This window comes from Aquarana catesbeiana, linkage group LG06 (genome assembly GCF_042186555.1).
Source record: "Aquarana catesbeiana isolate 2022-GZ linkage group LG06, ASM4218655v1, whole genome shotgun sequence".
Classification (NCBI taxonomy): Eukaryota; Metazoa; Chordata; class Amphibia; order Anura; family Ranidae; genus Aquarana; species Aquarana catesbeiana.
In genome coordinates, this window is record NC_133329.1 from 86,523,488 (window position 1) to 86,549,540 (window position 26,053).

At 44.4% G+C, this 26,053-nt stretch overlaps 1 protein-coding gene across 3 annotated transcripts in view; it reads right to left on the reverse strand.

Moving 5' to 3' along the window:
- Nucleotides 1-4,453: 4,453 nt before the first annotated feature.
- Nucleotides 4,454-26,053, reverse strand: part of SHMT1 (serine hydroxymethyltransferase 1) — a 60,326-nt gene continuing 38,726 nt past the window's right edge. For all 3 annotated transcript variants that reach the window (XM_073636388.1, XM_073636386.1, XM_073636387.1), the window contains 9 exons: nucleotides 24,952-25,067; nucleotides 22,214-22,374; nucleotides 15,351-15,432; nucleotides 9,485-9,697; nucleotides 8,659-8,775; nucleotides 8,451-8,573; nucleotides 6,266-6,382; nucleotides 6,075-6,185; nucleotides 4,454-4,768 (listed from right to left, as the gene is read on the reverse strand). In XM_073636388.1, the coding sequence (XP_073492489.1) occupies nucleotides 4,596-4,768; nucleotides 6,075-6,185; nucleotides 6,266-6,382; nucleotides 8,451-8,573; nucleotides 8,659-8,775; nucleotides 9,485-9,697; nucleotides 15,351-15,432; nucleotides 22,214-22,374; nucleotides 24,952-25,067 (1,213 nt within the window). In that variant the 3' untranslated portion in view covers nucleotides 4,454-4,595. The remainder of the gene's footprint in view (nucleotides 4,769-6,074; nucleotides 6,186-6,265; nucleotides 6,383-8,450; nucleotides 8,574-8,658; nucleotides 8,776-9,484; nucleotides 9,698-15,350; nucleotides 15,433-22,213; nucleotides 22,375-24,951; nucleotides 25,068-26,053) is intronic.

The window sequence follows — 26,053 nt, forward strand, 5'->3', positions numbered from 1 at the left end:
CCAGTCACAGGGCTGGAAGATGACAACAGCTGTACAGGCTAAAGGTCAATAAGCACAGCGAGTACCCAGGCACTACCAGAAGTAGGCGTTAAGCCAGAGCTGAAAATAAACAGCCTCGGGGAACCCTGCTGTTTATGCTCTTCACTATACAAGAAGGTAAAATAGTCAAATGGCACAACCAATATTCATTTTAAATCTCATGCAATATAAACCTGAACTTCCTTGCCCCCAGTGCTTTCAAAGAGGGTAAAGGAAAGGAAGGAGGGTAAGGAAAAATAGGATTTTTTTTGTACTCACTGTATTATCCTTTCCTTGGCGCTCATTAAGCGACACAAGAAGTCTTAAAGGGGTTGTAAGCCTCACAGGTTTTCACCTTAACCTTTTGTGATGCAGCTGCCCCCCAGACCCCCCCTTTTACTTACCTGAACCCGTTCGTTCCAGCAAAGGGGACGAGCACAGCAGCTCCAGCCGCTGTCTCAGGTCCTCATTAGATAGATTGATATCAGCGGGAGCCATTGGCTCCCGCTGCTGTCAATCAAATCCATGACACAGGAGCTGGGGACGGGTCCTGCTGTCTGTGTCAATGGATGCAGCAGCAGGACTCGGGAGCGCTCTCCATGGGGGCACTCAAGAAGAGGAGCAAGCAGCACAGCGGGGGGACCCCAGAAGAGAAGAATCACTATACAAAGGAGGTAAATATGTTTTTTATTTTTATAAGCTTTACAATCACTACCTTCATGTTATCCTGCCACCTGCAAGAGAATCGAACACCGGTGGACAAAAAAAACCAAAAAAAAAACCTGTACGATAATCCCACTACTACCAACCTGCCTCAGTTTTAGCAAAGCAGTAATGAAAGCATGATCATAAACAGAGGGGAGACACCAGTGTCCCTCAATGGACACCAAGAAAATTTTATACTTACCTGACGCAAAGCATGACAGCATATACGTATGGGTAGGCTAGGCACACCGTTTACACATCCAACGTGTCTCACGGAGTTACTTCTGGGTTTGCGGGCTCCAGCGCTGTGATTGGCCTGGAGCCGCGATTACGTTACTCCTGCGCATGCCGCGGGTCACGGCACAAGCCCTGAAGAAACAGCACCAGCGGGCCATTCCTTTAGTGCGCATGCGCCAATAACATCAGCGGCAAAGTATGTAGTAAATATCTATTAAAACTGTACAAGTTTAGGAAATATTTACAGTACCTAATAGGTAAGCCTTATCATAGGCTTGCCTGTAGGTACAATTAAAGGGGAAGACTTTACTTCCTTTTTAAATGGCCCAAGACACCGGCAGTGAAAAGATCAAAGAGAAAATGCAAACAGTAATCTACAGCAGTCAAAAATATTTAGGATTACTGTATTCCATATGGTTAGCAGATGGCTTCTGATTTGTTATCGTGAATTACTATTACTTTGCCTTATTGAATGAGCCTAATGAAGTTATATATGTCACACAGCATTCTGAACACAGCCACAATGTCATCACTACAGTAACAAATGGAATTGGCAGAACCACAATTCACACAAATCAACACTGACAGAACAATCAAAATGTTGGCCATTTTCTTTTGAACACTGCAAATAAGCATAAAAATATGATAGTGAGTGTTTTTCCCAAGGGACGTTCATGGATTTTGTGTCCTGCAAGCTATCCTACATATAAAGCTTTGTTAGGCCAATAGGCCTAAAATCTAAGTGCCCCAATTTTTTTTTTATCCAGGGTAGCCAAATACATATTTAAATAATTTAAATGGGTAACTCCTCCTGAACCTGATATTTTATTATAGCTGTAGTCTGAAAGGTATGCAAGCATCCTATATCCCTTGGGAACTCCAGCGTAGAGGCCTCCCTGCAAATTTCCCACTTTGCTCAAACCTGCATGGGGATTTTTGATGTTCCCAGCTTCCTTGGGGGTTCTCTATAGCTCTTCTTACAATCTGTATAATATAAAATAATTTTGGCCAGTGTTTCTCAACCTTATATATTCTATTCTAACAAGTTCTGTTTAAATATGGACTTAAAAGTGGAACTAAAGTCTGCAATACTTACCTCTGAAGTTGCTTGTATCTTCTCCCTGGTTTCTTTCAGATTGCCAGGCTTGATTGGCCGATGCGGGATGACGTCACTCCTGCTCATGCACAGGAGTTCAGTCATCCTAGCACACAGGAACTGTGTCAAAATGTAAACTAACACTCGCTTGTATAAGGTCCTTGCAGTTCTACGGAAAATCTACCCTGAGGCCATGGGCACTTGTGCTGGCGCTGTGGAGATGACGAGGGTACCATATTACATATTTTCTGGACTTGTAAGAAGCTAGACGGCTTTTTGTCCCAGGTTGGCAAGACTATTAGGCAACTTACTGACTTTCGGCTCGGACCCCGCCAGGTTCCTTCTGCACCACTGTGATCTCCTGAAACACAGATTCAAGAAATCTATGCTTATTCATTTGCTAAATTAAGCAAGGGCCTGTATACCGGAATTATGGAAGGAGGAGACACCCCCTACTCATTCATTGAGGCCATCTAATGTAGCTGACATTTGAAGCTATCACTGCGGCCCTAAGGGGCAAGGAGGAAAAGCTCAGAAGGAAGTGGTTCCACTAGACCCTGTACACATGCTCCCGGGAGTTCAATTCTACCCTCGCAGTGGAGGGGTGAGGTTCCACCCCGCTCCCCCAACCCCCCTCTTTTTTTTCCTCACTGTCCCTTCTCTCTCTCTCTCTCCTTTTTTCACTGTTGGTGGTTGCAGACGAGTGTTGAAATTGTGTTTCTGTTTCAAATAAATTATCAGGACTATTTTATTGCTGCCGATTTACTGGACTGTGGCATAAATGCGGACAGTTTTAATGTTTGTTCTCTCTCATTTTTACTTTTTTGGCTACCTTTCTATGTCGGTATGTACCAATGCCACCCTCTTCCTGTCTGTAAGTTAACCACTTCCTGCAGGCACTATACCCGAATAATGGCTACATCACACCACAGGCTTACTTTGCTCGGAGGGCGTACATGGACATCCTCCCGTGATTGTGTGGACGGCACGCTCTGATCGTTGAATCCTTCAGACACAGCTGATAACAGATCGGGTTGAAGGGCCAATGACAATGGCCCTTTACCACGTCATCAGCTGTGTCCAACGACAGCTGTAAACACAAGCTGGTTATGAGCTTTTCGATAACCGGCTTGTGTTAAAGGGACATCGGCACTCATAATCAGGACACTGATTATTAGTGTTCTGATTATCAGTGCAGTCCCAACAGTGCCCACCAGTGCTGTCAATCAGTGCTGCCTATTAGTGCAGCCTCATTAGCGCACATCAGTGAAGGAGAAGATTACCAGTTTGCAAAATTTTATAACAAAACTTTAAAAAAAATGTTTTTCCTTTCCAAATTTTCGATCTTTTTTTAGTTTGTTTAGCAAAAAAACAAGAAAATAAAAATCCAGTGGTGATTAAATATCACCAAAAGAAAGCTCTATTTGTGAAAAAAATGTCTTACGAGTACAGTGTTGCATGACCGTGCAATTGTCATTCAAATTGTGACAGCGCTGAAAGTTGAAAATTGGCCTGGGCAGGAAGGGGTAAAAGTGCCCAGTAGGCAAGTGGTTAAAATTACTAATAAAGGAAAAAAAAAAAAAAATTTAAGCGAGTCTTTGAGCAGGTAGGTAGGATTATTTTTTTGCAGAAGATGCATTGCATGTCTTTCCTACAATAAAAAGCATGTCTGCTCATTTTTTTTATTTTATTGTTTTTAAGGGGACACGTCAGGGGAGCAGCAGAAAGGAAGAGATTGGGAAAGGCAGCCTGTGAAAGTGCTCAGGGTGTATTCACATGTTGTATATTCATTGAAGTATTGTGTGTTTTTGCAAATTTTACAGGACACAAAAAGGCACAGTACTGTGTGCGTCCCCATTCATTTTTAACGATACCCCAAATCCAAACACATGCATAAATCATCTGTGCGTTGCAGTGCACTGCATTGAAAAAGTGCAGGTGCTATGTAGGACTGCCTTAAGGCAATGCATTTTAATACACGACCTGGTGAGATCTTTATCTTGTGAGTGTTCGTGGCAGTGATAAACAAATGCTGACCATACACAGAGTTATTTTTGTTCAGCCTGCAGGCTAAAGGAAATAAAAACTACGATTTCTCGATCCATGCTATATAGGATATAAAGACTGCAATGTGATCCATGAATCGGTCCTGCATGGATGTATGCTCCAAGATGCGCTTGGAGATACAACCAGACCCATGCACCACTCACCCAGTATTAATCTGAACAGGTTGCCTACGGGGACACCTTTGCATCCCGTTCAGGTGAAGATGACCCTTCACACGGGTGTACGGAATGGTACACCCATTGAAATAAGGGCTTAAACCCCACTGTTTCCCACATCTATAATAACAAGAACAACAAACACATTTAATGCAGTTATTGCAGCTACACCCAGTGTATGTCAGTTTCACAGCCAGCTCAGCAGTGAGTTTAATTAACCGTACAAAGAAAACAATCTACAGTATATTACAGTCTTATCTTTCAACATTTTACATTTCAGCAGGGCTAAGACATTACAGGAAGGCCATCCTGGGTATTCACAGGTCAGGCAGGCCAGGGATAGGGAAAGAGCTTGCAAACTGCTCCACCTCCTCCTTCAGAGCATTGATCTTCTCCCGATGTTTCCCATCTCCGGCCAGTTGGTCTTTGAACTCTTTAAGGGTTGCTTTGGGGCTCATGTCATTCTGGATCTCCAGTGTGATCAAGATGCCTAGGACATGAGATCAAAGATGACATTAGATTCTAAAGTTTAGGACCCTCTGGATTCAATACTTTGTATCACTAACACAGAAAAAAACATGCAGATAAGAACATATTTCTCAAAAAGAAAAGTTTACTTTAACAGGAAACAATAAGCTGTTTTCTCGGTAGGCTTTTTCACTATGCAGAGTATATGTTATTCAAATAATGCAGATTTTCATGTAATATTACATATATGCTGTAGATGGCAGTCACAATACAGAGCACTGATCTGCATGTCACCTAAAGTGGCATTCCACCCAAAAATGGAACTTCTGCTTTAAGGGAGGTGACCCCCTGACATGCATGTTGTGCATGTCATTTTTTTTTGGGGGGGGGGGGAAACCCTCTTTTTAGAGGGTCCCAGCTTCCATTTTCTCCTGGCGCACCGCGGCACTGGAAGGGAGATCACCTCTCCCCCCTCCCTCTCGGCAATCATCTGGGACACGTCACAGGTCCCAGATGATTGCCCGGTCAGTCAAGGCGCGCGCATGTGCAGTGGGTGCCCGGCTGTGAAACCACACCCGGGCGCCCACAGTTACAATGCCGGCACCGCAGAGAGGAGGGGAAATGAGCGGGGCTTCATTCCCTCACATCCCTGGACCCTGGGACAGGTAAGTGTCCGATTAGTAAAAGTCAGCAGCTGCAGTATTTGTAGCCTGCTGACCTTTATTTATTTATTTTTTAAAGTGGGCGTAAACTCGCATGAATGATTTTTATCTATAGTTAAGCCTATAATAAAGCTTACCCATAGGTACTGTAAATATCTCCTAAATGTGCACCGTTTAGGAGATATTTACTGTACATGCAGCCAGTGACATCACCGACGCATGCACTCTGAAGGAACGGCATACCCATGCCATTCCTTCAGAGTTCTGTGCCGTAAATGGCATGCGCGGGAGTGACGTCATCGCAGCTCCAGTCACTCATACAGCTGGAGTCCACGAACCCGGAAGGAAGACAGGGTGAGGATGTAAGTGACAGCGCGCCACTGGAGGGCTTGGTTCTAAGGTAACTTTCATATAATGTGCTAGCATGCAATGCATACTAGCACATTATGATATTGCCTTGCAGGGTTTAAATAAAAAAAACAAAAAAAAATAACAAGCTTTAATGCTAACAGGGTACAAGCTGATTGGCTAAAGAAATAGACTGTGAAACTAGTACTTTAGAGGTTTAGCTTACTACACTCCCACAAGTTACAGCATATGGATTGTGGCCTATAAAAAAGCAATTCTTATTGAAATGTGATCATTTCTGCAAACCCTACAGCTCACCTTGATGAATAAACTTTGCAACTTTTTTGAAGTCTCCTTCCCTGAACCCCCGAGAGGTCAGGGCGGGGGTCCCAAGGCGCAAACCACTGGGGCGAAGGGCGCTCTTGTCACCTGTAAAAGAAGAGCAGTCAGAAAAGTTTGTTGAGGTCTAATAAAGATGCTTTGATAGACGGCAGACAGTACACACCTACCAGGACAGGTGTTCTTGTTGCACGCTATTGCACAAGCTTCAAGGACCTTTTCTGCTCTCCCTCCATCCGTGTTCTTATTGCGCAGGTTGACCAGAATGAGATGATTATCAGAACCACCTGTAAAATGATAGGAAAGACTAATGAGTGAACATGTCAACCATCCACCTATCCCATTCCCAGTACTGACCACCAATTTCAGTAACATACAGGTAGCAAATTGTATTCATCACCTCGCTCTGTAGAGTGGTTCTAAAGACAAAAGGGTTTTTTTTTTTCACCTTAATGCATTATATGCATTAAAGGCTATGTTCACCTTCTACAAAAAATAATAAAATGCACAGGTATAAAAAAATGTGCATTTATTATTTTTTTAATCTGCAGCCTGTAGTGTTATGCCCTGTACACATGATCGGATTTTCTGACAACAAATGTTGGATGTGAGCTTGTTGTCGGAAAGTCCGACCGTGTGTATATGCTCCATCGAACATTTATTGGCGGAATTTCCGGCAACAAATGTTTGAGAGCAGGTTCCAACAAAACTTGTCGGAAATTCCGATCTACATAAATGTCCACGCATGCTCGGAATCAAGCAGAAGAGCCGCACTGGCTATTGAACTTCACTATTCTCAGCTCGTTGTACGTCACCGTGTTCTTGACATCCAGACATTTCCGACAACATATTTGTGACCGTGTGTATGCAAGACAAGTTTGAGCCAACATCCGTCGGAAAAAAATCCACGGTTTTGTTGTCGGAATGTCCGATCGCGTGTACAGGGCTTAAGGATTGCACCCTGAATCCTGCAGACACTGGTTGAATGAAAAAAACTTCCTGTGTGTACCGAGCTTAAATCATATCATCAACACAAAACCTAACAGAGATTCTTTAGCTAATGTCACTGCCTGCATGTATCAGGAGGTATGGGCACACAGCTTCACAGGCAGTCTGCAGGGCCGTGGCATTACACCCACGATCTTATTGCGTCGCAAACAAAAAATGATTAAAAAAATGCATATATTGTTTACTGGCAAAAAAAAAAGTGCACTTACTTTTTTTTTTTTTTAAAGTGAACTTCTCCTTTAAGAAGAGTATAGCTGTAAAGCTAAATTTCAGTCTTGCCTTCAGTCTTGCACAGTTGTGCAGACTCCTCTCCTGTACCGAATTGCTTACTCTGATTTCACTGCACACTGCGAGCTTCTCACAATGTGCATTGGAAGCTGCAGCAAGTCAGATAGAGCCCGCCTCATTTCCCGGCTGGAGAATTTCCAGCGTCATCCAGCCCTTTTACTCCCCAACCTATCTGTCCCTGGCCTGCCCATTTCATTCACTGAATTTCGGTTTTCAAACATGGAGCATCAGGTATCACATGTGGGGGTTACCAAAGGCGGCCTGCATGCATATCTAGCTTACCTACAAACACCCGCTCTTGCATGACTGACATGCAGCAGCAGCAGCATTATGCAGAAAACACTCTGAAAAGGCACTGCTGGCTCCCTACTGCGGTCTGCATTTTATAAAACGTATGCGCAATGAGGAGTGAACACTGAAGTGGCTTGCGAAGAACAGACAGCAGTACTGACTCTACCCTGAAAGTGAACAGCAAGAAATTTACAGTGAAGGGCCCAGCTCAAGACAGGCTTGTGTTCACTACCAGTACAGAAATCTGGGTCACCTAGAATAGGGGTGAAGGGAAATATCAGGCTTAAGCCCCGTACACACAGGCAGAATGTCGGGAGACAACAGCTCCGGTTCCGACATTCTGCTCACATGCATGTCGGTCTGACAGAAGCCGGCTGTTTGGCTTCTGTCGGAAGTGCATGCTGGAAAACCAGCAGCCGACTGACTCCTGATCAGCACATTCAGCCAAGAGCGCTGATTTTAGTATTCTGGAGGGGGGTGGGGCCATCCCACTGTTAGAACACAACAGCTCAGCGGGGGGGGGAGATCGCTGAACTAACCTCACATGGTTAGTACAGCGGCTCCGAACGGAGCGGTCAGGTTTTTTTTTTTTTTTTGTGCAACACGAAGAAAAAAACTGTAGTGTGTACCCATGTCTGGTGAAACACTGATAAGACAACAAACCTCAGCCATATCCTGATAAGACAACAGACCGCAGCCACATCCTGATAGGACAACAGACCGCAGCCACATCGTGATAAGACAACAGACTTCAGCCATATGCCTTACCAGTGACAACGTGGTAGCCCAGTTCCTCCATTGCGGCAGCCAGCGCCCGGCAGTTAGAGATGACTTGCGCCTGGTACATTTTGAACTCTGGGCTCATAGCTTGCTTCAGTGTTACAGCAATACCTGTAAGGAAGTAGCACAACATGGAGTAAGTCTAGTTCTAACCTGCTCATAGCATAATAGGCTTCAGCGCCCAGCCCCGCTTTACCTGCTATAGCATGATTATGTGGTCCCCCCTGTAGCCCTGGGAACACCGCCTGGTTTATCAGACTCTCATAGTTATAAAGAACCTCTCTTCCAGTCTTTTGATCCACACTGCGCACTCCTGTAATATAAGAGATATTATATGTGTGCATAGCAAGCTGGATAAACAGACACTTAACACCAACACTCAAATTAGATTCTCTTTTTGCTAAAGTCTTGCATCACGTTAGATACTCACAAGTCTGACTAGAATGCAGTATATATGTTAAAGCAGACATACACCCTAACTGAAGACACCTATAATGGAAAGTGGAAATCACTGTCTGCTACTTACTGCAACATTTACCAACACTGAGGCCTGCACGTTAAAGCCCACTCATAAAATGCAGCCTTCAGTGTCCTTTGGAGTTCTCTCTGTGTAAACCAGCAGAGAGGACTATGACAGGTCACAGGCTTCTCTCCCTTCTGTGCTTCCATTTACAAAAAAAGCATATAAAAAGTTTTGGGCTATATAAGCATGGATACACTCCCTCCAGCATTGGATAAATATCAGTGCTCTGGACCAACTTTCCGATGGTGACAACAGTAGGCCATGCTTGAGCAATGTCACTGGCACAAAGAAGTGCCTGGAAAAAAAAAAAAAGACATTCATAGCAGGATCACCAGGGAATATTTTAAGATTTAAAAAGTCTGAACATTACTTTTGGAGATTTCAATAACATTTTAAAGCTTATATCAGATTTAAGGGATTAGACTTGGCTCTAATTAAAAATAACCGGTTGAAGTGAAATACCCCTGTGGCAAAACAAGCACATTGTCCTCCAGCTCACCTTTCCGATAAAAGATCATGCCGGCTCGGCAGCCACGTAGCGTTTTATGCGTCGTGGTGGTCACCACATCACAGTGGTCAAACGGAGATGGGACAACGCCGGCCGCCACCAACCCACTGATATGAGCCATGTCAGCCATGAGGACTGCGTTATTTTCATCGGCTATGGCTCGCATCCGTGCGTAGTCCAAATTACGGGAGTAGCAGCTGACACCTGGAGAGAGCGCAATAGTGAAAAGAACAACAATGACATTGATAGAGAAACAAAGCGATTACATAAAAGTAAGAGCTAAAAAGGAACTACACAGAGCAGTTTACAATTGAATTGCACACAGAACTGGTCATTCTGTGTTGGGTGGGTTTTAGTATGCGACCCCTCTCTCTGTCTGCCTATAGTTCACACGGGATTGTAAGCTGCAATGCCATTCCTCACCTACAGATGGCACTGCAGATGAAACCTGGTAATACACCTCCTGGTCCCAGTAAAGGCATGGGGGCATTGAAGGAGAAAAACAAAGTCAGAGGAGTCAACCCCTTTTAAATAATGTGAAAAAAATCAGAGGTGCACAGTAGAGGTTTTTCTGGTGAACAGAGGTAACTAGATGCTTCTACCGCTCTTAGGCCGGTCTTATAACCTACTTTTTTTTTTTTTTTAAAGCTTTAAAATAATGTGAAAGAGTTAGGGCTTCTGTTACAGTTTTATTGCGTTCTGTGTCAGGAAATTCTTCCCACTTTCTGCCTATCGGACGGTTGTCAGGCAGAACAGCAAGGGGTCCATCTATGAAAAAACTGACTATGCGAATAGCTCAGCTGTCACAAATAATTCTGAAATTTGGGAAGATTTAACTGGAGCGCACAGAATCTGGTGCAGTTGTGCATACGAACCAATCAGCTTCTAACATCAGCTTGTTCAATTAACCACTTGCGGACCAGCTCACGTAGATATACTGCGGCAGGTCGGCTCTCCTGCGCGAATCGACGTACCTGTACGTCGGTCCGTGCAAGGAGGATAGCGCGTGCTGTGGGAGCGTGCCTGTGGGTCCGATGTCCGCCGGTGACCCGTGATCGCGGTGAGGAGAGGCAGAACGAGGAACCGCCTATGTAAACAAGGAGATTCCCTGTTTTGCCTAGTGACATGACAGATCTACTGTTCCTGGCAGCCCATACCCCCCCACAGTTAGAGCACAACCAGGGAATACACTTAACCCCTTGATCGCACCCTAGTGTTAGCCCCTTCCCTGCCAGTGTCATTTTTACATCGATCAGTGCATTTTTATAGCACTGATCAATGTAATAATGTCGCTGTCACCAAAAAGTGTAATTTGGGGTCAGATTTGTCCACCGCAATGTCACAGTCCTGCTAAAAATCGCAGATCGCCACCATTACCAGTAAAAACAATTAAAAAAAAAAATCTATCCCATAGTTTGTAGACGCGATAACTTTTGCGCAAACCAATCAATATATGCCTATTGCTATTTTTTTTACCAAAAATATGTAGAAGAATAAATATTGGTCTAAACTCATGAATAAATTTGTTTTTTTTAATATTTTTTTTTGGATATGTATTATAGCAGAAAGTAAAAAAAATTGTTGCTCTTTTTTGATTATAGCGCAAAAAATAAAAACGCAGAGGAGATCAAATACCACCAAAAGAAAGCTCTATTTGTGGGTAAAAAAGGATGTCAATTTTTGTTTGGGTACAGCGTCGCACAACCGCGCAATTGTCAGTTAAAACGACGCAGTGCCGAATCGAAAAAAATGGCCTGGTCATTAAGGGAGCAAATACTTCCGGGGCTGACATGGTTAAGCTTTGACAATAAAACCTGGAAGCTGATTGGTTACGATACAGAGCTGCACCAGATTCTGCGCGCTCCAGTTTTAGTAAGGCTGCACCTGAGCGTTTCAAAGTTGCGTGTTTTTACCGCGATTTTGTTCAGGTCACCAATGTAAAAGGCAGAAAATTGCCTGTAATCTGCCCCAAAGAGGCTCATGTTCTTTTTTGGAGTTTAGGACGTTTTTCAGGCGTTTTGCTTCAGGTGAGAAAATGCTCAGATGTGAACAGGTGCCATTGAAATGAATGGGATTTTGCGTGTTGGGCGTTTTTCAGGCGTTTTATGAGCTGAAAACAGTCAGGTGTGAATGCAGCCCTAATCTCCTCCGATGGGTCTAAGATTGTCACCTAGAGGCCATAATGCATGTTTTTCTGACCAAGATACCTCCGTAAAATACCACATTATGGCCACTAGATGGTGCAGATGATCATAGGAAATAAACATATTAAGGCTCCATGCACACTAGCATTTTTTTAAGCTCTAGAACAGGGGTAGGCAACCTTAAAGAGGTGGAGAGCTACTTGAACAACATGGGGGAAGTCAAAGATCACCAGGCAGAGTGTCACCCAGTGTCGTCTCCTCGGGCCCGATTTAAACCTCTAATTGCCGTACTACTGTGTCGCAATCGTGTGCATTGCACAGCAATCATAGGTTTAAATCAGTTGGGGAGGAGGCAACATATATGCCGCTTTTCAGGGGAGCAGCAGTGCCTGCTTCAATTGTGAATGAGCCTTTAGTTTCATTTGGCAGCGACACCCTTTGTTCTCGTTCACAGGTAAAGTTGGGGGGTGGTAAAACCCTGCAGTTGAGTCGCCCCCTCAATCCCTACCCTCTTTAGCTGCTGAGGCAGTAGCCAAAGGTGTACACATGCTGCAGCAGGAATAAGCCCCCTGTTGCTTTTGGTGGGTTCTACTGCCTGCCAATCACGACCCATCCAAGTAAATTGGGCCACTCTGCAAGCAGCCCACATGCAGTTGCATGCTTCTGCGGGGTCCAAGGGGTTAAAGCAGGTGGTGAGAAAGCAATAACGCTGCCTGCTTTAACCCCCTGTTTGCTGTACTGCACAAGGTTGCAGGGCACTTGCAGAGCGGCCTCATTAACTTCACTATGACAGGGTGTATAACTCCTACTGCGGCATGTGTACACTCCTGGCAACTATGGGGTTTTACTACCCCTCCAAACTGCAAATGTAAATGAACCCTTACTGTTCCGAGTCCCTTATAAGGCTGCTTTCAACACTGATGTGCTATGGTTTACCTGCAGGTATGGTGCACAAAACCTGCAGGATATAATCAACGTCTATGGCTAAGCCCAGCAAACCCACAGGAAAGCTGCAGGTACCCACGGTGTGGGTAAACCGCAGCACATCAGTGTGAAAGCAGCCCTGTACTATTATGCTCAGTGTATTACTTCACATTGACCTGAAGAGCGCTTCTTTTCTGCTGCTGGCACCACTCTGGAGACCGCTAGCCAGGATAAGAGGTGGGGTGCAGTTGGTATCACTCCGTATGGGACAGGAGCCGGCACTACAGAGGAGGCACCAGCTTATGTGGCTCTTGTTATCTACTACAGCCCCAACTTTACAAGTAGTCCCTCTGCATTGAACTTTGTTTGAATCTCTGGGATGGTGGGTCAGCAAGCCCAGACCGTGACCTACCAGTCACCTGTCTGCAATCTACCAGTGATCTACAGGTTGCTGACCCCTGATCTAGAAGCTATTATGAGCATTTTCTTTTTTCTGCTCCTATAAGCTAATAGTGTTATCCTATGGGTCCATGCACACTATTTTATGCTAGAAGAATTTTTCAAGCTTCAGCGTTTAGGAGCAGGAAAAAAAATTGTTGTTGTAGAGTTTTTGGGAGTTATTTTCCGGCAGAAAAAAAAAAAAAACCCTAAACACTCCTTAACCACTTCAGCCCCGGAAGATTTTCCCCCCTTAATGACAAGAGCATTTTTTCCGATTCAGCACTGCGCCGCTTTAACTGACAATTGCACAGTCCTGCGACGCTGTACCCAAACAAAATTTATGTCATTTTTTTCCCACGAATAGAGATTTCTTTTGGTGGTATTTGATCACCTCTGCGGTTTTTATTTGTTGCGCTATAAACAAAAAAAGACAATTTTGAAAAAAAAAAGCAAAATTTTTTCCTTTTTGCTATAATAATTATCCCTAAAAAATATATAAAAACAAATTTCTTTCTTTCTCAGTTTAGGCCGAGATATATTCTTCTACATATTTTTGGTAACAAAAAAAAAAAAAAAAAACACGCAATAAGAAGTGTATATTGATTAGATTGCGCTGAAGCTATAGCGTCTACAAAATAGGGGATAGATTTATGGCATTTTTATTATTATTTATTTTTTATTAGTAATGGTGGTGATTTTTGATTTTCATCGGGACTGCGACATTGCGGCGGACAGATCAGACACTTTTGACACTATTTTGGGGCCACTGACATTTATACAGAGATCAGAGCTAAAAATAGCCACGGATTACTGTGTAAATGTCACTGGCAAGGAAGGGGTTAAACACTAGGGGGCGATCAAGGGGTTAAATGTGTTTCCTCAGCGTGTTCTAACTGTAGAGGGAATGGGCTACCTAGGACATGACAGAGATCACTGCTCCCGATGACAAGGAGCAGTAGATCCCTGTGATGTCACTAGTCAGAACAGGGAAATGCCTTGTTTACATAGGCATTACCCAGTTCTGCCTCTCCTCGTCGCGATTGCGGGCCACCAGCGGACATCCAGTCTGCGGGACCCACGGCGCGTGCGCTTAAGATTACAAAAGGACTACGGGTATGCCCTTTTGCACACCTTTGCCATTCGCCACCCTAGTGTTAACTTTCTGGCATGGGCACGGGTGCCAGAATGGCACCCGTGCCATTCTGCCGACGTACATTGGCATGCGGCGGTTGGGAAGCGGTTAATGTTTCTAAAATGCTACTAACAGCTTTTTTCAAATGTCTTTTTTTCTCTTCATGTACTGTAAACGCGCCAATAAAATGCTAACGCTCCTAAAGCCTACTATATACCGGCACATAAATGCTATTATCAGCATTTTTTCATCCAGGGTTTCTTTCTAGCGTTTTTTTTTTTTGAGCTTATAAAAAAACGATAATGTGCATGGAGCCCAAGACAGATTATAGGGGTTATCTGCGACAGCTGCAAGAATGCCAAGACACGTGCATAGTGTACATTATTATAAACAGATTCCTAAGTGAGGGGGAAACCCACCCTATGAGAGATACTGGAATAAAAAAACATTTTTTTTGTAGAATGGGGAAGGGTTAAAACTTCTAAGGCAAACTTACCCTTACTTCCTGTTTAGGTGCTTCCATTGGACAAAACAGGAAGCGAGGTGAAATCTCTTCAACAAAGACAGCAATTAAAGTGTTACTAAACCCAGGAGCCTGCATTCACAATATCTAATTCCCCCACAGTACACAGAACATGGAAATGCAATTATTTTTGTAAATTTAAACTGCTAAGTACCTTTTCTCATCAGCAGTATATAGCAGTCTTGTAAGACTTCTATCAGTGTCTGGTTAAAGCTTGTAGGAGGAGTTTTCATTCTCCCCAGACTGTCCTATGAGGCTGAAGGACCCCTGACCCTCTGTCTGGACAGTGCCGATTGGCCCTTGTGCCGATCACAAGCACTCTTCCAAGGAAAAAAACAAAAAAAAAAAAAAAACCTCTCTAGCAATACACACCCACCAAACTGAGCATGTGCAGCTTGCCCCCAAGGCTCTGATCTATTAGCAGATAGATTGGGAACAGTGGAAGAAAGGGGAGGATCAGAGAAGACAGGATCAAACAGCCTTTTTGCACAATAGAGCACGAACCCCTTAGATTCCACAGTGAGTATAACAAGCATGCTTTACTGCATATACAGACTGATCTTACTGCTGTGGGTTTAGTAACACTTTAAAATCTGGCAAAGGTTTTAACCTTCATCTGCTAATAGTTATGGCTGGAGTTGACCCTTCAAAGTTAAGAATGGACGTCAGGTTCAGTTTAAACCAACAACTTACCCGCTATGATTAGTTTTGGATGAAATAGGCGTGCATTTTCCGCCAGCCTGTCATAATCGATGTAGCCGGTGTCTGGATTTACCTGACATGAATAGAATAGATTAACAAGATATAAGAGCTGACACTACATTGACTACAGTCTGCAGTGCTGCTGTTGATATGTACCTGCTTTATAAAACAGTGTATATAAATTGAATACACAGCCTAACCTCAGGGCAATGTTCGAAAAACACCTTATGGGGTACTCAAGGCTCTAACAGTCCTATACAAATGAAAGAATTTAAAAGACTTTGAGCACAGCTTCAAGTGACTCTTCGTAATTCTAAGACTATGGCGGCTAAAACTTTGTTTATTCTGAACAGTGTGCGAAAGTGTCAGAACATCAGTCAGGTTTTTATTGCAGGCTATGTCCCGATTTCCCAGTCACTCCAAAACAGGAAGGGGGGCTGGCTGTGATTGCATGCAGAATCTTTGATTACTCCCTGTAGGCCTGAATGCTGACCATTCAATGGACAGAATTCTGACATTTCAGGGTAGTGTTGGAACTTACCAGCTACCTCCTGGCCTGCCCGCCTTCCCACATACAGTGGGGAAAATAATTATTTGGTCCCTTGCATATTTTGTAAGTTTGCACACTTACAAAGAAATAAAGGGTCTATAAAAATTGTTATCATAGGTGTATTTTTAATGATAGAGACAGAATATCAACCAAAAATCCAGAAAAAACACTTGATACAAATGTTATAAATTGAGTTGCAGTTCAGTGAGTAAAATAAGTATTTAGTCCCCTACCAACCAACAATAATTCGGTCGCCCACATTTGGCTACAGTAGGTGCTCATGTGGTACACAGGATTAGTCCTGTCAATTTAAGAAGGTCCTCCTAACTCGTTATGTGTATAAAAGACACCTGTCCACAGAATCTCTTTCTTCTATTCAAAAACCTCACCATCATGGGCAAGACCAAAGAGCTGTCAAAGGACGTCAGGGACAAGATTGTAGACCTGCACAAGGCTGGAATGGGCTACAAGACCATCAGCAAGAAGCTTGGTGAGAAGAAGACAACTGTTGGAGCGATTATTCGCATATGGAAGAAATAAATAATTAAAAGATAATATCTCGGCTAATGTCTCGCCCTCGGTTTGGAATTCCATGCAAGATTTCGCCTCATGGGGTAAGGATGATCGTGAGAAAAGTGAGGGATCCGCCCAGAACTAATCAGAAGGAGCTTGTGAATGATCTCACAGAATCCGGGACCACAGTCACCAAACAAACCATTGGTAACACAATACACCGCCATGGATTGAAATTCTACAGCACCCGCAAGGTCCCCCTCCTCAAGAAGACACATGTACAGGACCGTCTGAAGTTTGCAAATGAACATCTAAATAATTCAAAGAAGGATTGGGAGTAAGTGCTGTGGTCAGATGAGACCAAAATTGAGCTCTTTGGCATTAACCCGACTCGCCATTCTTGGAGGAAGAAAAATGCTGACTATGACCCTAAGAACACCATCCCTACAGGCAAGCACGGTGGTGGAAACTAGGGTTGTCCCGATACCACTTTTTTAGGACCGAGTACAAGTACCGATACTTTTTTTCAAGTACTCGCCGATACCGATTACCGATACTTTTTTTTAAATGTCACGTGACAGTTTTTTTTTTTTTTGCTATTTTTTTGGGGGGGGTGAACGTTGTATATGTGTGTGTGTTTTTTTTTTTTTTTCTACAATTTTTCTTTTTTACAATAATATTTTTTTATTCTTTATTGTTTTTTTTTTTTTTTAATCAGCCCTTTTGGGGGGCTTTGGTGAGATATCAGGGGTCTTAACAGGCCTCTGATATCTCCACCTTGAGACAGAGAAAGAGACAGAGGATAGAGATTCCCCAGTCCCTTTCCCTGCAGCCTCAGCTGCACTGAGAATGAATGGAGAGAAGACAGCGGCTTCTCTCCATTCATAAACTGACACATTGTAATCACAGGAGATGTTTCAGTTATGTGAATGGACAGAGTCAGCTGACTCTATCCATACACAAAGGAAGGAGGAGGGGGACGGAGGAACTGAGGGGGAGAACGAGGGGACAGATAAGGAGAGAGGAACAGAGGGGACAGATAAGGAGAGAGGAACAGAGGGGACAGATAAGGAGAGAGGAACAGAGGGGACAGATAAGGAGAGAGGAACAGAGGGGACAGATAAGGAGAGAGGAACAGAGGGGACAGATAAGGAGAGAGGAACAGAGGGGACAGATAAGGAGAGAGGAACGGAGGGGGAGAACGGAGGGGGACAGATAAGGAGAGAGGAATGCAGGGGACAGCGGAGAGGCACAGAGGAACGGAGGGGGCACGGAGGAGGATGCAGTGACAGTCAGCTGTGACCGATCACCGCTGTATGTCACTAAAGCTGGTGAAAGCCGCTGGGGGAGAATCTTGTAACTCCCCCACGCGCCGATCACAGCTGTCTTCTAGGTATCGGGGAAGCATCGGGAGCATTTGCCCAAGTACAAGTACTTGGGCAAATGCTCGGTATCGGTGCCGATACCGATACTAGTATCGGTACAACCCTAGTGGAAACATTATGCTTTGGGGCTGCTTCTCCGCCAAAGGTACAGGTCAACTTTGCCGCATTGCGGGGCCACGTGTTGTAAAATCTTGGATGAGAACCTTCTTCTCTCAGCCAGAACACTGAAGATGGGTTGTGGATGGGTCTTGCAGCATGACAATGACCCAAAACATAACGCCAAGGCAACAAAGGAGTGGCTCAGGAAGAAGCACATTAAGGTCATGGAGTGGCCTAGCCGGTCTGCAGACCTTAATCCTATAGAAAATGTATGAAGGGAGCTGAAACTTGGTGTTGCCAAGTGACAGCCAAGAAAACTTAAGGATTTAGAGAACATCTGTAAAGAAGAATGGCCCAAAATCCCTACTGAGATGTGTGCAAACCTGGTAACCAACTACAAGAAAAGTCTTACCTCTGTGCTTGCCAACAAGGGTTTCTCCACCAAGTACTAAGTCATGTTTTGCTTGGGGAACAAATACTTATTTTACTCACTGAACTGCAACTCAATTTATAACATTTGTATTGTGTGTTTTTTTCTGGATTATGGTTTGATATTCTGTCTCTATGATTGTGATAGGATATGTATATGTATTGTGGCAGAGCGTTGCCCTGCCAGGGTCTAGAAGGAGGTTGTGGCCCAGAATTCTCAACCGGACGGGTTGAGGGGCTCCAGAGAGCTTGCAACATGAAGAGAAATCTGGCTTTCTTAGAAAAGTCCACTTTGGGACCTCTAGCCCGGGGATTTTTGAGAGATCCGGGAGAGATGAAATCCCCAGTCCTGGGTCCTGATTTTGAAAACAGCCAGCATACTGATTGGTCAGGTGTGTGCTGGGCTTTTGGTAGTAACCTGACCGTAGTTCTGGGATTCACCCCGGCAGATAGGAAGTCTGAGTACCAGGAGGGTTCCACGGGGGACCCAGTGCAGCAAGAGGCTGCTAGCTATATGCACCAAGGTGCTCCGTGAAACAGTCTGTACGAGACAGACAAGGGCCTGGAGTGTAAGGCCAGAGCAGCAGTGCTGCAAGTGAGAGCCAACTAGGCTGAATGTCATTTTGTTGATGGACAAAGGAATGCTGAAAACCCCTGCGAGGGAAACCTACATTTGTTACATTTGTTTGCTGAACTTGCTTTTAATAAAAATGGGCAAACAAAGCCCTTAAAAAGAAGAACCAGCGAGTGGCGGTGTCCTTAAAGCTCTACATTTCACGCTGGTCCTTTAATATATATTATATAATATACAAGACCTTTTCTATGTGGTCATGTGACCACAAAGCTCCAGTTCATTCTTGTGGCTGGTGGGCAAAAACTCTTCGTGGACGACAAAGTCTTGACACTACGCTGGCAGGATGACGGCACAGCTACAACAGCACCGTTGTCAGGCCCTCCACAGTATGGAGAAGCAGTGGAGCTTTGCAGTCAAGAAACTACATAGAAATAAAAAAAAAACTAAAAAACAACAGTAATTAGGAAGCGATTTACAAACTGCATACAGGGAGAATCAGAACAAAGGGCAAGAAAGATTTAACTGGCGATTTATTGCAATGTCTTTCAGACACAGTTGATCACAGATGACAGTAAAAGGCCAATTACAGCGGCCCTTTACCATGTGATCAGCTGTGTCCAATCATAGCTGATCACATGTAAACAAACCTGCTGGTTATCGGCATTTCTTTCCTCACGTGCTATCACAGCGTGAGGAGAGGAGAGCTGGCAAGTGTGACAGGCGACATATACACAGATAATCAGGGCACTGATCATCAGTGAAGCCTCATCAGCGCCCATCAGCGAAGCCCCATTAGCACCCAACAGTGAAGCCCCATCAGCGCCCATCAGTGAAGCCCCATCAGCGTCCATCAGTGAAGCCCCATCAGCGCCCATCAGTGAAGCCCCATCAGCGCCCATCAGTGAAGCCCCATCAGCGCCCATCAGTGAAGCCCCATCAGCGCCCATCAGTGAAGCCCCATCAGCGCCCATCAGTGAAGCCCCATCAGCGCCCCCATCAGTGAAGCCCCATCAGCGCCCATCAGTGAAGCCCCATCAGCGCCCATCAGTGAAGCCCCATCAGCCCCCATCAGTGAAGCCCCATCAGCCCCCATCAGTGAAGCCCCATCAGCGCCCCCATCAGTGAAGCCCCATCAGCGCCCCCATCAGTGAAGCCCCATCAGCGCCCCCATCAGTGAAGCCCCATCAGCGCCCCCATCAGTGAAGCCCCATCAGCGCCCCCATCAGTGAAGCCCCATCAGCGCCCCCATCAGTGAAGCCCCATCAGCGCCCCCATCAGTGAAGCCCCATCAGCGCCCCCATCAGTGAAGCCCCATCAGCGCAGCCCCATCAGCGCAGCCCCAACAGTGAAGCCCCATCAGTGAAGCCCCATCAGCGCAGCCCCATCAGCGCAGCCCCATCAGCGCAGCCCCAACAGTGAAGCCCCATCAGCGCCCATCAGTGAAGCCCCATCAGCGTCCATCAGTGAAGCCCCATCAGCGTCCATCAGTGAAGCCCCATCAGCGCAGCCCCATCAGCGCCCATCAGCACAGCCCCATCAGCGAAGTGCCATCAGCGCCCATCAGTGAAGCCCCATCAGCGCCCATCAGTGACGCCTCATCAGGCCCATCAGTGAATCAGAAACATTACTTATTTGCTAAATTTTATAAACAAACTAAGAAAAGCGTTTTTTTTTTCCTCAAAATTTTTCGGTCTTTTTCGTTTGTTTAGCAAAAAATTAAAAAAAACAGTGATGATTAAATACCACCAAAAGAAAGCTCTATCGGTCTCAAAAAAATTATAAAAATTTAAAATTTGCATAGTGTTGCATGACCACGCAATTGTCAAAGTGCGACAGCACTGAAAGCTGAAACTTGGCCTAGGCAGGTTGAAAGTGCCCGGTATTAAAGCGGTTAAACTTCATTGTTAACGGAAACTTAAAAAAGGCCTTCTTTTCTGCACTCCCCATATCGTGACTACAGTGATAATCCTTCAAAGCATTTCGTCTTTATCCAATTAACGTCTCTGTAAACCTCACTGACACTGATGTCAATAGCAAGAGAAAATAATTGCTTTTGGAAAAAAAAGAAAAAGTACAGTAGTGTTTAACAGCTCACTGTAACAACAGCCAATTATTATGAAGAACAATCTTGTTAACACAGCACCGCACACAAAGAATGAAGTAATGATGATCGATGAACAATGCATCACAAGCAGGATTCAAAGAAGATACAGAAGCTCTGCAGGGATGGCTGGAGAGAACTAATGCCGATCAGTCTTGTTTTTTGCAAATGAGGTCTGACACTAAGTGGATGACAGGGCTTCCTCCCACGGTGCAGGAAAATAAAAAAACGTGTCTGTGCAAATGGGAGGACAGTATCTCAATCCAGCCATTTCCTGCTGGGATTTTCAGGAAAAAACTGCGACCAGACTGATAAACCTTGTCCAATCACTAGTATTTTCCCCTTTGATGAGCGCGGTCTGTGCAACACGCCTTCCCAGCTACAGGTGCCCAAGGGCTTTCTGATCATGTCTGTACATTTGACCACAGGAGCGGTTTAGAAGTGGTGAATACACCGCTCCTTCACCGCTCCAAAGATGCTGCATGCAGGAGTCTCTGAGTCTGAATGGACACACAGAACAGTGGCTTGGGTGCCCCCATAGCAAGCTGCTTGATGTGGGGGCACTCTGCTGGAAGGAGGGGCCAGGAGCGCCGGCAAGGGATCAGAGAAAAGGAGGATCAGGGCTGCTCTGTGCAAAACCTACTACACAGAGCAGGTAAGTATAACATGTTTGTTATTTTTAAATGAAAAACATTGAGACTTAAGTATCACTATTTCTCTATCACCAATCTGAATGAAAATTGATATTTTTTTTCTCTAACATGCTTACCAAGGAAACTTTTTATTTCTAAAGCAGTTCAAGCCGAGTAGAAAAGCCTTTCCTCTGCAGGCAGCAGCAGAGTGGGATCCTTGCTCTCAGTGATCTCACTGCAGAGGGGCACCAATAATTAAAAAAAAAATTACCTGGAGGTGGGCTTAAAAAGGCATATATAGTAGTGTTAGGGAAATCAATTTAGTTTTGCCATAGTAGTAACCAGCTGGTATAAATAATTCAGATTTCTCTGCAGCTTTTCAGGAGAAAAACACTGGTGGTTATGGCAGACTAAAAGAAGAAAACGTTAGTATTCCTTCCCATAATCCTTCATGACACATGCTGCTCAATTCTGACTGCCCGCTGGGCCACAAGCACCCAACTCTCCATTAAAACAGCTGTGTTATAAATCAGTGACTATTCTCCCTGGGGGTGCAGCACTAGCCACTAACCTTGTATGGCATAGACTCAAAAAAGATGGACGTTGCAGAGATTTTCTTCTTGTCGGTCATGAAGCCGTGCGTGAGATGACCGCCATCAGGAAGGTCCAGTCCCATGATCCTCCCATGAGGCTCCACTAAGGCAGTGTAGACAGCAAAGTTGGCAGGAGAACCTAGAACAAAAAAAATGACAGATCAAAGGAAGCAAAAGAAAAATACAGTGACAATGGGGGTTCTGTCTATATAGCAACATTAGTGTAGTACTTTAACTTATTATACAAAATCTTAACATTGCAACCAAATCTAATTAGTTTTCAGAATAGATCTTAAAGGATAAGTTCACCTTTTGGTAACATGTTACACCCACATTCAGGGTGTACCATGTTACAAATCCACTGGCCCCCACTCCTCCCCGGCTCCCCAAGGTCACAGGTGGCAGGGGATCTTCTCCACCCGGTCTCTGCCAGAATCTGAATAAGACGCTCCGCCTGCCCAGCCGCCTCACTCATTCATAGATTTCTGTGAATTAGAAGCTACAAGATCCAGCAGCCTTTGCGGCTGTCAGCTTGTAGCTCTCAATGAACTTGATGATTCTGGTTAATGTGAAACTGCTTGGCCGTACCACAACCACGATCTGCTCAACATGGATGCAATGCTTTCCAAGCTTCCAATTAAAAAAATAAATCCACATTTTTTTACCTGCAAAAACATGTGCATTTATTATTTATTTTTTTTTAAAGGTGAACTTATCCTTTAAGCTGACCATACACTATACAGACTGGTTAAACTATGTAGCGCGAGGACTCGCCTGGCTAAATGGATGCAAACTAAATGGATTGTTAGGTTTGTTCTCCAATCCAAGAGGAATGTCCAGAGACCTGACTGGGGTTGAAGCCCAAGTTGCTTAGGAGGATCCTGACATGCTTGACAAACTGGCTGCCCCTGAGGGCACAGGCTGCATTGGCGGGCGCGGGTTGCATTGGCAGGAAAGGGCGGGCTGCACTGGAGCACACGGGCGGGCTGCACTGGCGCACACGGCCGGGCTGCACTGGCGCACACGGCCGGGCTGCACTGGCGCACACGGCCGGGCTGCATTGTTGGGCACGGATAAAGTTCTTGTTAATATTTATTTTAATAACATAATTCTGCATAAAACATTTTAGTGTCATTTCATGGAGATAATTTATGAGGTGCGTGTTTATTAGCGGAATTAGGGGCGGGGCAACTGGTGGCGAGTAACTCTTGGGGCCTGGCTAGTAGTAGGAAATTTTGAGCTCTGCAATAGATTAATTTTTTCGTTCAACCGGAGATTAAACAAAACAAAAACAAAAAAAATGTGCCTATTCACGCATTTGAGACGGATGGGGAAATCACTCCGTCTAAGCTATTATGATCTGACAGCAGAGATACTTTTCCACCGTCAGAATACACAGATCAGTGATGTCGGCAGCACTGCTCGAATGGCATTTGACAGGCTGGTCATACAGAAGTCAATCGGTAGATCGACTTCCATTGTCCCTTTACATGGATTGAAATTCGGCTGGTCCCAGATTAAGGCTGGCCATAGATGGATTGTTTTGTTTTTTATTTCATAGTTTCCATAAAAGCAAAGTGGATTTAGGAATTTGATTAGTGGCTGCAGCGCTGATCATGTATTCTCATGTATTTTGACAGCTGAGGAGTCCCCGCGCTGCAGCCACTAATTGAATGAAAAATTTCCAACATTCCTGTCTGATAGAAGTTCACTATTAGATCAACTTCTGTCAAGTGAGAATGGTAAAAGATAGATCGAAGCCGAATTTAGATCCATCTATGGTCAGCTTAACCCATGGCTCTTAAGATGGCCATACACAATTTTTATGTTCAGCCTGCTGGCAAATGAGGTGGATAGAAAAATACACTCACCAACTTCCCCCACCCGGGACACTGTATTCTGGCAGTGGGATCCACCACTGTCAGAATATACTGATCAGCAGCTGCAGATCGAAAAAGTGTTCCAGCGTGTCCCTTCAACAGAAGTCAAGCAAATGATCGATGTCTGCATAATGGGGATGGCCACAGACGGATCGAAATGCCAAAAGTTCCCTGCCGAACTGGCAGATTTTTGATCATTGTATGGCCAGCTTATAGTGGCAAATTACTAACAAATAAGACATTTAATGCAGAAGAGACATACAATATTTCTTCCCAAAATGTCATAACCGAACAGATCTAAACAAAATGTATGGCCAATTGCCATTTCACTATCCAAAAAGACTTCCTCAGTGATCAAAAAGAGCACTCCAATTGGGCAGCAATTATGTGAGGGGGAGTCAGAGCCAAGTGAAACTTAGCCTGGGTTCATACTGCCGCGACTTGTCATGCGACTTGAGGAGTTCAAAGTCGCTCCCCATTAACTGCAATGGAACTGTTCTAATCGGTGCGACTCTCTCCGACTTAGAAAAAGGTTCCTGCACTACTTTTGGTGTGACTTCAATACGACTTACGTCGTATGCAAGCCGACATGAAGTCACGCAGGGATGTTGGATTGAAAGTCGCAGCAGCACGATCCCAGGCTAAATCAGAAAAAAAGCACCAGGTTTCTGCTTGAAGTTAAGTTTAGCATTTAAGTTTGAGTACAGGTTCACCTTAAAGTAAGGTGAGCAGCCACACATTTTTCTGCTTGTCACGTTCAGAAAACTCTGACTTCATAATCTACGGCAAAACTTTTAATAGGTTATATTTCAGAGTTTATAGAAGGTTTTTCCTACCTGAATATGGCTGCACATTGACGCCCCATTTCTGTGGGTCCAGATTATAAACCTCCAGAGCCCTTTTTTGACACAGCCTCTCCAGCTCATCCACATGCTCTGTGCCGCCATAGTACCTGTTGTCACAAGGAGACATTTCATAAAATGAAGAAAAATAAATATGAGACAACAGCAGAATACAGACTTGGAGGGGACTAATTTTGCCATGTTTGTGAGGAGTGCTGGAGCAAGACAAGAATCTGGAAATGTCCTATTGCTGTGTGTTATGACTGTTCCTTTAGCACAGCCGTGCATTTAAGTAAAACGTGAAAGCAGACTGTACTATTCAATTCAAAGTCCCTTTTTCTGGGCCCCATCCCCTTGTCAAAAATGTCTTCTAAAATTAGGTGCAAAAGGTACCTGTAAAGCAGGGATATGCAATTAGCGGACCTCCAGCTGTTGCAAAACTACAAGTCCCATCATGCCTCTGCCTCTGGGTGTCATACTTGTGGCTGTCAGAGTCTTGCTATGCCTCATGGGACTTGTAGTTCTGCAACAGCTGGAGGTCCGCTAATTGCATATCCCTGCTGTAAAGTTAACAGTTAGGCCTCATGCACATTGGACGTTATAAAAACGTCAGTAGCATTAGCTGTAGAATGAGTTTTGCAGCATTTTTTTAAGCAAAATCTTACTCACACAAAAGCTTATGGCTCAAAAACGGTGACAAATGTAGAAAAGATGCGTTTTTTTAGCTTTTATCAGAGTTAGAGTGTTTTTACAGCTAAAAAAAAAACACCTCTTAAAACCCACTAGTTCTGTTTTTTTTTTTCTTCCAGACAGATGCCCCCTGCCATAAAATGCTGATAACAGCCTATGTGTGCACAGACACATAGGATAACATGCTGGGGAGTTTATTGACTGCAGAAAAAAAAAATGTCTAAAGCCAAAAACAGCAACTGTAAAAACGTCCAGTGTGCATGAGGCCTTAGGGTTATACTCGTCTTATGCACATCTTCTGCATCCCTGTCTACATCCTTATAGTGAAATTTCTGGGGAATGCAAAGCAGGCGTAATCTTGGAAGAAGACGACACTCCAGTCATCTGCAGGCTGGGATTTCTCAGA